Source organism: Diaphorina citri, unplaced genomic scaffold, assembly GCF_000475195.1.
Source record: "Diaphorina citri unplaced genomic scaffold, Diaci psyllid genome assembly version 1.1 scaffold196, whole genome shotgun sequence".
NCBI lineage: Eukaryota > Metazoa > Arthropoda > Insecta > Hemiptera > Psyllidae > Diaphorina > Diaphorina citri.
In genome coordinates this window covers 1-12,926 of record NW_007377633.1, presented here as the reverse complement: position 1 = coordinate 12,926, position 12,926 = coordinate 1, and the positions used below count along the sequence as shown (strand labels likewise).

The window sequence follows — 12,926 nt, the reverse complement described above, 5'->3', positions numbered from 1 at the left end:
TGTTGTACTTGACATGGCAGTGGTACTGAGAACGAAAATAATAGGTACCTATTGCAAAAAAAGCCTAAAACTTGAAAACTATTTTGTTTGTAGAAAGAAGGTAGGCTTTAGTATTCTTGAAAATTAATTCATACATAGTGGATCAATTAGATGGGCAATTATTGTAAATGGTGATATTGGGGTAATGTTATTTTAAATGCTAGTTTCCATTAAGGCTATCATGTTTTATTAGAAAAATGCATTTTAGTATTATTATTTTTTTTTAAAAAACAAAGTAGGTTATTATTTTTAGGAAATTAATTAAGTTTCAATCAGTCTCTAAGTACATTATTAACACAATTATATTATCAATATGTTTAACACATTAAAAAATAAATAAATAATAGGGTAATAAAATATCTAAACAATACAGTGATAATAAATCTAAAGGTATTATTATCATGCTGAATTTATCTTACAAATGTTTACATTTTTTTAAATAACTATATCTTTTCGATATTAAATTTGTCTTTAAATAATTAAAATCCATCAGAGAAAACTAATTAGGCAATTTAACATCAGAAAACATCAAATATTTCATACCTACATGATTAATGTGTTGAGAAATACTGAGGCCATTATAATATTAACAACACTTACATGACTTACCTACAATTTTACGGGGAGTCATCTGTAGACACAGTAGCTTTCATGTATTTCTTTCCATAGCCAGGAGGTTTCATAGTGTCGTACTGGCCTTTGTTTGCATTCATATTTTTCATATTCATAGCCCGCGATTTCATCGCTGTTTTCCGCACGATATAGAATATTCTAGCATAGCACACCACGATTGATATGCAAGGAATGACAAATGCGACGAGGAACAGAAACTCTTTCGGTGAATGTCCGTAATCGTCAGGTAATATTGAGCAAGACCCTATGCTAGGTTCGAGACCAAACCGACCCCATACACCTAGCCACGTGGGAACCAAGGCACCAAACCCAAACAACCACGTGCAAGCTACCATGAATGCTAAGAATTTGCTGCTGTATAATCTGAAACAGAATAGATAAACATGTACTCAATCAGCACTCTTAATGAACAATGGATTAGACATGCTGTGAGATGGACTGAGCCCAAACTTTTTATGACTAAATAATAACCATAATACAAATCAGTGGGTGTTCCAGTGGTTTAACAACAATGGATTAGACATGCTGTGAGATGGACTGAGCCCAAACTTTTTATGACTAAATAATAACCATAATACAAATCAGTGGGTGTTCCGGTGGTTGAAAAAAACAAAATCTGCGGTTTCCATTTTCATTTCAGGTCAATCAACCGTTATAAGGTAGGTACGCAAATGTTACGCGTTCAAACCGCAGCCTATATTAACAAAACTAATACAATTACGTAGAAGTGGTCATTTTCAAAAGCTTTGCTTAAACAATAATTAATGAACACGTTCATATTATGAATATATAAAAAATGTGTTATCAACCGTTATAAGGTAGGTACGCAAATGTTACGCGTTCAAACCGCAGCCTATATTAACAAAACTAATACAATTACGTAGAAGTGGTCTTTTCAAAAGCTTTGCTTAAACAATAATTAATGAACACGTTCATATTATGAATATATAAAAAATGTGTTGAATGCAATATCTATTTAGGTACCTACATACTCGTATAGTATTAGATTTATTTCAGGAGATTTCACTTACTTCGGGTACAGCGTTGGATGCCCTATCATGACGTATCGATTAATGGTAATTCCTAGCACCGTAAATAGTGATACAGCCAGAAGGCCGTACCTAAGGAGTGGAAATAATTGACATAGAAGATGACCATGCGTCCAAGCTCGTTGCCAGAAAGTTGAGGCAGCTAGTGGAAGGTTGAAACAACAGAACATGAGGTCAGATACGCTAAGGTTGATAATGAACACGGCAGTTGCATTTCGAACCTGGAACAAAAGAGTAGGGAAATGATTAGAAATCAAAGTCAGTGACTGTTTTAGTTCTTTGAAATCACACCCGGATAGTAAAAAAAGGAACAGAAAATATGCTGACCTAGTTGTAACAGTGAGTGAGAAGTCTGTGAAAAAAAAGCGGAATTGTTTTAGGGCTATTGACGAAACGGAGTTTTTTCATCTGTAAAAACGACCATAATAATAAATCAAGTTTCGAAGTATTCATTCCATGCATGAAATCCTTTGACAACTAACTTCACTTGATGAATTCGAACCTAACCCAAATACAAACAATGAAATTGAAGCACAATAATGTACTGTGGAAGGTCGGCGAAACGGAGACATTTTAAGTCTTTTGAAATGTCAAGGTAGAGCAGAATGTATTAGCACGGTTGATAAGATAATAAAACGACTAAACGAGTCTTATTACGCAGGAGAAATATAGGAGAAAAAGGGAATAATTCTTTTCCGTTTCAAACAAGTGATGTTTATGACATTTTGTTCCCAGCCACTATTTTTTATTCAGTTTTTAGAGATTTTCAAAGTACCTAGAAAATGCATGCTATAAAAACCCCCTCTTTGGATTTTTTATTATCTTTTTGGCCATTTGAAGTGTTAATGTTTATGGCAGTTCTCCAAGCTACCAAATCCAAAGAAGCAAACAATATTCCATAGATACACCTCTATTACCATTTGAAGTGTTAATGTTTATGGCAGTTCTCCAAGCTACCAAATCCAAAGAAGCAAACAATATTCCATAGATACACCTCTATTATAACGTATTATCTTCAATTCTATGTATAGCCATAGATACACCTCTCTATTCTATTATCTTCAAACATGCAAACAAGCTAGGTAGTCAGAGCTAGGGGTTTATCAGCTCGAATTTAATTTTTGAATACCTAATAAGAATAGAAAGTAATAATAGTCAATCATCATTTTCGTATAGCGTACAAAGTCTTTTACCTTTGATTATTTTTCACCTATTTTCATGGCTTCTTTAAACTTCCGGGGAGAGTTCATAAAAAATAGCTTTATTTAAAAACATTCCTGTTTTGTCTCACAACCCTCATTTTACTCAGCTCACACGAGCTAAAATGGTAAACTACCTAATATAGAACATTAAACAACAAAATAGAACAAACTGCTGGAAATTCATATACAATGCACACACATGTCAAATTCGTTATAGTCCTCCATCAGTCTGCGAGAAAAATGAGTTACGATTATGCTTCGTATGAACGGAAAATTTTTATTATCTTCGGCTCAGAAGAACAATGAGCTAGCAAAAAAAAAAGAAGAAGAAGAATGAGAAGGAAGAGAAAAAACAGAAGGGATAAAAGAAAACAAGCTGGGCCCGTCCCTCCGGGAATTTTTAAGCCCGTAGTTTATTCGATCGTGATTAGAGAAAATCATAAACAAAAGTTCAGTATTTTTATTTCCCTTTTTTTCGTTTAGAATTTACTTAATTATAGGTAACCTTTCATTTTGTATAACGATGTAATGAAGACGAATAAAATTTAAAAATTGCTGAATGAAAATCATAATATCTCTGTACACCCAATTACCTTTAGACCTGAAATTTTGAGATATTGGCACGTGACTTGAAATCGAAAACGAACTCATTGTTTTCATCTCATTCAAGTTTTCAATGTCATTTTACTCTATATAGGTAACCTTTCATTTTGTATAACGATGTAATGAAGACGAATAAAATTTAAAAATTGCTGAATGAAAATCATAATATCTCTGTACGCCCAATTACCTTTAGTTAACCTGAAATTTTGAGATACTGGCACGTGACTTGAAATCGAAAACGAACTCATTGTTTTCATCTCATTCAAGTTTTCAATGTTATTTTACTCTACGGGTGGGTAATTCTAAATAATTTATAATACATTGGTATTTAGATATCTAAATCTGTAGTTTCATGAGTAATTACATGAATTTGTCTAATCTCTAAAGATGTCCATGCTTTGAAAATAGAAATATATTATAGGTACCTACCAAACACCATAAATAATGAAATCCGAGAAAATACACCTACATCAATATGCAATGACCTGGTCATTAGTTCACTATTATTTATTTCTTTCTATTAGAATAGATTATTTCCTGTAGTTCCAGGTTCAAATGAGAAGGAAAGGTAGCTGCCTGAGCAAGTGAGCAGTATCAGCCGTTCGAAAACAATAGGTACTTAATCCATCAGAGAAAACTAATTAGGCAATTTAACATCAGAAAACATCAAATATTTCATACCTACATGATTAATGTGTTGAGAAATACTAAGACCATTATAATATTAACAACACTTACATGACTTACCTACAAGTTTACGAGTCTGAGAGAAAAACAGGTCTTTTCACAGTAACTATACCTACAAATCCACCAAACCTATTTCCTGAAGGGAATTTCAAAGTTCAAGTTCTAGTCAACATTAATTTTAATGTTGTCTCTGACTATATCTCTCCGGCAATGTTAGGTTTGTAACCTTTAAAAATAAAATAATTGTTTTATTTCTGGCAAATTTACCAAGTTACAGCGACGCGAGGGAAAAAATGGCGACACAAATTGTGCCAAAAGTAAGCCGTGTGTTGTCTCTGACTATATCTCTCCGGCAATGTTAGGTTTGTAACCTTTAAAAATAAAATAATTGTTTTATTTCTGGCAAATTTACCAAATTACAGAGACGCGAGGGAAAAAAATGGCGACACCGATTGTGCCAAAAGTAAGCCGTATTCTTACTTCAACTTGAATGAAATTACTTTCCACGTTTTGAAAAAAAGATTTGAAGTAATTTTTTTAGGAGGGAATTCGGTTCTGAATTTGCATTCCACCCTGTTTGTTACAATGTATTTAAATTGAAACCGTTTTTACAGATGAATTCACAATGGGAATTTAGTGGCTTGAGAGTGTTAGGATTATATTTGGAATGTTCGATTTTTGGTCTCTCAGCTCTGACAATGGGTAATTTATTACTTTCGTTTGCCTATTGATAGATTTGCCCTTTTGTAGGGGGAGAACAAATTCGATTTTGAATTCAGGAAAAAATTTGCTAACGTTTAAAAGGCTCTTCTCTTTGTGTATTTCTATGTGACATTGTAATTTAACTCTCCCTTGAAAACTCTGATCCTCTCTCTTAAATTTCATCACTTTCTAAATAAACAATTCTACACACATATGTTGACCCACATTTCAACTGTGCTAATGACCCTGAACAAAATGGAAAGGTCTAATCGGCCATCAAACAAATGTAAATTTTCTTTCATACTTAAATATACCTACATTTATAGGTTATGTTACTATAGGGTTATCAATGATTAATTGCACTTTGATTAATGTTTGAATACATGTGAATGCAGTTTATCTATGTGGGTGTACTATTTTGGTGTATAGAATATTGTAATAAATATTTATGATAGATTTTAGCCTGGAAATTTTGGGATTTTTTCTATTTGTATGAAGTCTTGTAGATATACCTATCTTTTATATCCCAGATCCTACCCCATTACAACAAAACACTACATTTTATATCGAAGGAGGATTTATGCAAAAGAGAGTGAAAATGAAGTCGAACAAATTCATAAAGATAGGTGTGTGCCTCGGAAAATATACGAGAGAAAGATGGGATTTATTCTATCAAATCTAGAACATTGCCCCAGTTATGAAATATTTTACATGAGCAACTTTTTTGCGTAAGGCACAGCACAAATAATGAAATTCTTCCTCTTTCTCCCCTCCTTTTCCTTCCATTTCCTTCTCTCCTCCTTCCTTTATTCCTTATTTGCTCTTCGTATTCTATTTGACGTAGCAGAGTTCAGTGGTGTAGACCGTATAGATCATGGACGATTTATAAGAGGGTAAGTGAATAAGGATTTTTTAAATCAGCTGAGGATTCAGAGGAGGGAAATGGAAGAAACTTGCGTAAGCTTTTCCTTCCATTTCCTTCTCTCCTCCTTCCTTTATTCCTTATTTGCTCTTCGTATTCTATTTGACGTAGCAGAGTTCAGTGGTGTAAACCGTATAGATCATGGACGATTTATAAGAGGGTAAGTAAATAAGGATTTTTCAAATCAGCTGAGGATTCAGAGGAGGGAAATGGAAGAAACTTGCGTAAATGCAATGGGACTTCTAATGAATTGCTTCACTTAGCTCAACAAAATATGAATATGGTAGGTATATGGAAAAATAATGAACGTGAAACAATCTGTCTAAAACTGTATTTTTTGGTTCATATTACCTACGTAAACGAAAATAGTTTGGAGTCGGATTTAGGAATCAAAGGAAGAAATAATCGATATCAGAAACTGATAACTTTATTTCTAAAGCTGCATGTGCATAAAAGTCATTAAAACTGTCAGCATGTACAGAACTATCTAGCTCATCCACCCAACCTCATACCAAGGCAAGATGGAAGATGTAACCGACAACTGTTTGACATTGGGCATGAGTCAGCCGAATTTAATAACCAGCTGTATGTATTTGCCCTAAGTGGCGAAGACATGATGAGGATTTGAAGAATATAAGAGTTTAGTCTCCCACGCAAGTGATATTGAACGGATTGACTCTGAAGAGAACGTAAGGGATCAGCTTAGGTAGTAATTTCGGGGAGGATTACAGTTTAGTGGATGTGCCAAATCTTCTCGTCTCGTTGTTTACAATTCCTAGTGATCCAAAACAAATTCTGTTATTTATTTCTTCTCAATTGTTTACTTTTTGTTAACTCCTCATTCACCATGGCCAATAACCGTGCTACGAAATCTGGATTTGCTGCCGAGGCCCAAAGAAAAGTAAGTGACATTCTCGTCTCGTTGTTTACAATTCCTAGTGATCCAAAACAAATTCTGTTATTTATTTCTTCTCAATTGTTTACTTTTTGTTAACTCCTTATTCACCATGGCCAATAACCGTGCTACGAAATCTGGATTTGCTGCCGAGGCCCAAAGAAAAGTAAGTGACGACACCACTTGGTTTTAGAACGTAGAATTTGAACGAGTCCAATTTGGAGCTCTTTCTTTTCACATTGCCAGTAAAATTTGCGGTACCTATATCCAAGAGCTATAAGGTTACTTGAAACTCGAATTTATGAGCCAATGTTTTTAAATACCAAGTAGTAATTGCCCGTAAGCTTTTGACAGTCTTGTGTAACTTTTCATGCCAATTACTATTGAGACTATGGTTCCCAATCTCAAGATAAGATATTAATTTTGTTGTTTCTCAAGAACGCCTTAATACCGGGTGCTGTATTCATGAAATCAAGTGATATTAGGTACCCAACGAACCTAATTATTTATTGAAGTGAGGTAAAATTTCGTCTTTGTTTATATTTCTTCAACAATAGACAAATGACTATGGTTCCCAATCTCAAGATAAGATATTAATTTTGTTGTTTCTCAAGAACGCCTTAATACCGGGTGCTGTATTCATGAAATCAATTGATATTAGGTACCCAACGAACTTAATTATTTATTGAAGTGAGGTAAAATTTCGTCTTTGTTTATATTTCTTCAACAATAGACAAAGTCCACAATGCAAGATGAAATTGAATTGCTAAATACCAACCAACGCTTTGTTATTAAAGTAGAATAAATTAAACCTGGGACAAAGTTCAATACTGATAGCATTCTTTTCCTACTTTCCACCATAAATTATTGTAGATAGACGCAAGTTTTACGTACAATTATAACTACTTTTTTAACTCGTAAAGGAGCTACGAAGGAAGGTTCATTTGAATTTGATTCTTAAAATCTCGAGTGAAGCACCTATTATTATCATTATCTGCAATGGAGCAACTTTCGTTGAAATCTCCAATCATTTCTACGAAAATGTGCTTAAATTATTATTTTTTTAGTCTATCTCTTAAATACATCACTTTCAAATGATCATGATCTCGATTTCTTTAATCTTTGGATAAGGACTTCTAATGAGGTATGTACAACTCTTACATAAGCCATGACATGAGTAAGAAATGGTACCAAGATGGAACCAGCATAAAGTAGAATAAATTAAACCTGGGACAAAGTTCAATACTGATAGCATTCTTTTCCTACTTTCCACCATAAATTATTGTAGATAGACGTAAGTTTTACGTACAATTATAACTACTTTTTAACTCGTAAAGGAGCTATGAAGGAAGGTTCATTTGAATTTGATTCTTAAAATCTCGAGTGAAGCACCTATTATTATCATTATCTGCAATGGAGCAACTTTCGTTGAAATCTCCAATCATTTCTACGAAAATCTGCTTTAATCTTTGGATAAGGACTTCTAATGAGGTATGTACAACTCTTACATAAGCCATGACATGAGTAAGAAATAGTACCAAGATGGAACCAGCAAAGCAACTCTAAGCAAGTCAAAGATCTTAAATCTCAAGACTTGAGATACAGCTAGATTCAACCATTCTCCAGTATATCTATGCGTTATATCGTGGCTCAACCAAATGCAAAAGAATAGTGTGGGCGATCTCGTAATGGTACCGGGCACACAGTTTATCTTGGTTCTGGAGTGCCTGCTCGGTGTGGCGGCTTGGGGATTTGATGATCTTCAGACGAACTTGGTTTCTTGGTTGCAAATATGACACAGAAATAATTATGTTGAATATCTAAACCTCTAAAGAGTCTAATCTAAACTCTAAATTGTCTGAAAACTAGGTACCTGTTTCCTAAGGGCTCACTAACACTTCTTTTTGTTATATGGTCAAGGCCACGAAAAGTTCAAAATGTCAGATACCAGAAAAAAAAAATAGGTAGTTCGGGACTCAGCTAAAGGAAATAACTACTTGGGAACATGTAGTTAGTGTATGTACCTATAGGTAATAATGATAACAACTGAAGTGTTTTAATTTATTCTAATAAAATATCTTGCTAGCGTAATTTGTTGGTCACCTCAGCGAGTATAGTAAGTTCCCAGTCTTTTGAAATCTCACACAATAACATGTTCACCTCTGATCTTCTGATCAAACCATTTTAGGACATGAGGATTTTCTTATCTTATGAAATTGGGACGTGGATTATGTATCTCTTTTGAGAAAAATAGAAACTACACTAGAATAGATATTTTAATAATACCAGTAATAATGGGCTTTTCAGTGGAATAATCCCTAATAACATCGGTGGTTGGTTAATTGTTGGCCTCACGAAATAACGTAGGATACCTATATCATGAGGCCAGTAATTGCCTAACCAAAAATCTTGTTAGGGATGTAAATGACCTGATGCAGAACATGGGATTTTGATTTAAACATATCTTTTTATTGCTGTAGTATTGTCCTTTATGTTTTATGAATATACTGACACGAAATACCTTTTTCCTTCGGTACTCAGCCTTGTTTTTATTTTTATTATTTTTTTATTTTTTATTTATTATTATTTTTTTTAAGATGAGTGTTTCACCGCCGTTTTTATTTCGTAGCAATGAAACAACTGCTACATTGGACGCAGGTCTGTGTCGTAGCATGCCCATCCCGTGGTATGCCTCTCATCAGATGGGCGAGAAGAGACACAATACTCCCCATTTAGGTGCTGTGTCAACACGAGAACACCAGAACGGTGTTTACGTTGAACGGTTGAAGAATTCATAACAAATGCCTTAATAAAATAATAATATTGTAGGGACCTAAAAGCTGAATAGAACGCAAAGTAATATTTTTATGGAGTTTATAAATATTCTGATTTCTAGCATAAAGTATTCATAAAAAATGATTTGCCTGTCCTCTGGCTAACTTCTCAGTATTCTAAATAAGATTTCAACTCACCCCCTCCTATTCTTTATACTCCTCTATTCTAAATTCCTCCCATATTCCCATCAATATACCTACAACTTTTTATTCTAGGCTTATACTTGGCTTAGTTTTCCTCTGGCGAAAAAGATAATAACCCTCGTCTTCCTGGGGGTTCAAAATAATCGGAAAATATATGGAAAGCATTTTGACATTTTCTCTGACTACATTAAGTTTGAATTTAACCTCGCTACGTCCTAATTTATTTACAAATCCAGGTTGACAGAGGGTTAGAGAGTCCGGAAAGTTCATTATTGTTTTTACCTATTTATAATGTAATGTAAATGCAGTTTCTTTGTGTTATTATGTCACAACTTTGGTGCTCACTGCAGCATTGTAGGATTTGCCCAATATCTCAATAATCCTAAAAGCCAATGTTTGGTGCTTAGTATTTTCAATGATAACTACACTGGTCTTGTACGCGGCAGAGCCAGGTTCAATGCCTATTTTTGCCCAAGTACCAAACCTTTTTTTACATAATATATAGGTAAGTTTGTACAAATCCCAAAAAGCTTCGTGGGCCACATGTGGCCCGCGGGGCGCTAGGCGCTAGTTGGAAACTCCTGAACTAGATGGTACCTAAACAGTACGACTGTACAGTCATCTTGCACGAGTACCTATATCTCATATTATTATCTATAGACAGTTCACTGTTGACACATAACAGTCACAGTGTCTAATAGGTACCTACTTCCTGATTCCAGTGCAAGCATTATCTTCTGGAACCTAGAGCTTTGCGAAATCTGATGCAAAAGAAGAGAGGTAAAGCGTGAGAGCAACTGTCGATCTAACTATTTTAAAATCAACCAATCAGAGTGCTTAGTCCGAGAGTTTAACTTAAACCAAGTTTAAACTTTGATTGTGCTCACCCATTAGGATCGGTCAAAGAGGGAAGTTTTTCTTAATTGAAAAAAATTCTTACATTTTGTCAGCTCCCATGGCGTAGTGGTCACTGCGCTCGCCTTGCACGCGGGAGACCCGGGTTCGATTCCCGGCGGGGTCAAGAAATTTGTATCATGCAAATGATTGATTCCGTGACTGGCTGTTGCGGGGCCCACTCAGCCTCGTGAGGAAAATGAGTAGCTATGACAAATAAATGCGCAGAGCGACCGGTGCCAGCATGGTAGGTAAACATTGGATTTTAGGATTATTGAAATATTGGGAAAACGGAAAACCCTACAATACTGTAGTGAGCACCAAAGTTGTTATATAATAACACAAAGAAACTGCATTTACATTTATGTAGGTAAACATTGGATTTTAGGATTATTGAAATATTGGGAAAACCCTACAATGCTGCAGTGAGCACCAAAGTTGTGATATAATAACATAAAGAAACTGCATTTACATTTACATTATGCTTTTCCTTAACTGACTATTATTAATCATTCAGGGTATCTCGAACCTCAACTCCCTTAATCCAAATTTCGAAGAATTCGACACTACTCGTCTAGGTATCTTATTCTCTTGCCTCTCTCACAGCAGAAACACTCAGACGTTGTGAAGTAGAGGTGGAAGTGGTAGAGTGGACTAATGACTCATTGAGTAGAGTGAGCCATGACGTCATTAACTTGGAACCTCTTCAGAATCTTCAGATTGAGAGTACTCTTCTGAGGGGAAATACTAAGATGGTGTTCTTGAGTACAAAATGATTTGGCGAAGCAGATGGGAACGATAGGTACCGACTTATAGGTATTAATGTAAAAGGGCTCCAAGAGTAAGGGGAAAGCTGTTTTGCTAGACAATGGTTTTAGATTTTGACCAATACCACGGTGCATTGGGCGAATCAATCTGGAAATCCAAAAAGTTTCCATTTGTTTAGAAGGTAGGTAGGTACCTATCAAATTTTAATCGAATTCTTCAACAGTGCTGCACTATCGATGGTTGTTCCAAAATAACGAAATCAAATAACGCGGAGGTTTTGTGGCTCGGACATTTTATTTTTGAATTCTGCGTAGGACGTAATCAAAAAACATGACAGAAACAATAAAATTATGGTCAGAATTTACGGTCTTTGAAGAGTGGACAGAGGTGGCCTTTTCTGTTATTTACTTTCACCTTGACCGCTTTATTGGGGGTGGATGGATAGGTAACCTAGCTAGTTTTTTTTTTTTCATTTATATATTTATTTAAAAAAAAAAAATAAAATAAAATTGTCTTTTCGCTGAAAATTTCAAAAATATGGGCCGAACAATGAATAAAGGAATAAACTTCTCCTTCTCTTCACCTTGTCTCTAGGTAGCGTTTAACAGGAAATATTGGCTTCTAGGAACCCTTTGTTTCATTAAGGGTTGATTGAATAGGCGCAGTCTAATAAAGGCAAAACAATACCTATAGATACGTATTACGTATACATTTACACTTTCTTATAATATCTAGGCCTTTGAAATTAAACCCCAAGAGCCTACCTTCTCGCGAGCATGAACTTTTTTCTCACAAAATATGAATAACATAATACCTATACCTATGCTCATCGATCAATCATTTTTGTCAAATATTCCAAAGAGTTTCCGGGAGAAATAATTAAAACTCTCCTTTGTTTTTCGAATCAATTTCGGGAGAGAGCAAAGTTTAGTTGTAGTTAGCAAGATGGGACTAAAGCTCACAACAAAGATATAGGTAATTAAAAGTGACACTTTGGAGAGGGTAAAAAGTTTGGAGTCATTTGCTAAAATGCAATCAAGCTTGAAACTTCTTTCGTCAGAATATAAATTTTAAAATAGTGACGTTTTGTTGTAGATTCTTACGGAAACTTCAAATGTCATGGGAAGTTAACTGCGCGGCGTATCCACAATGAACTTTTTTTATTATTAACGAGAGCTTTACCATTAAAAATCTCATTTAGATACCTACCAGCAGCTACTTGCATATTTTAAATTTTAAACAATAATGGTCAAAGGTTAGGACATAAACCTAGTGCAGTACGTAGCTACCAATACCAACCTATCCTCTCCAGTAATAGGCAATCTTATCAAAAGTGTTTATCATGAAGTATCGCTCTCTCAAGGGTACTCCGAGGATGTGTTTGTGTCACTCATGACCACAAATTAAAATATTATAAATAACAATAGGTAGTGATACTCACAATATAACAGGGTTAAAACACCAAAATACGGGAAGGGGGGGATATTCTGCTCATTCTAGTATACTCAAGTGTCATAGTGAGCAAAGCTAGTGGTGGGACTTGTTGAGCTCACA

At 34.7% G+C, this 12,926-nt stretch overlaps 1 protein-coding gene across 1 annotated transcript; it reads right to left on the bottom strand.

Moving 5' to 3' along the window:
• Nucleotides 1–656: 656 nt before the first annotated feature.
• LOC103505811 (G-protein coupled receptor moody-like) lies at nt 657–1,942 on the bottom strand (the record flags this gene model as incomplete). Its single annotated transcript, XM_008470174.1, has 2 exons — nt 657–1,035; nt 1,704–1,942. Coding segments are annotated over 2 exons (618 nt in total), but the record flags the coding sequence as incomplete, so codon positions are not given.
• Nucleotides 1,943–12,926: the final 10,984 nt, after the last annotated feature.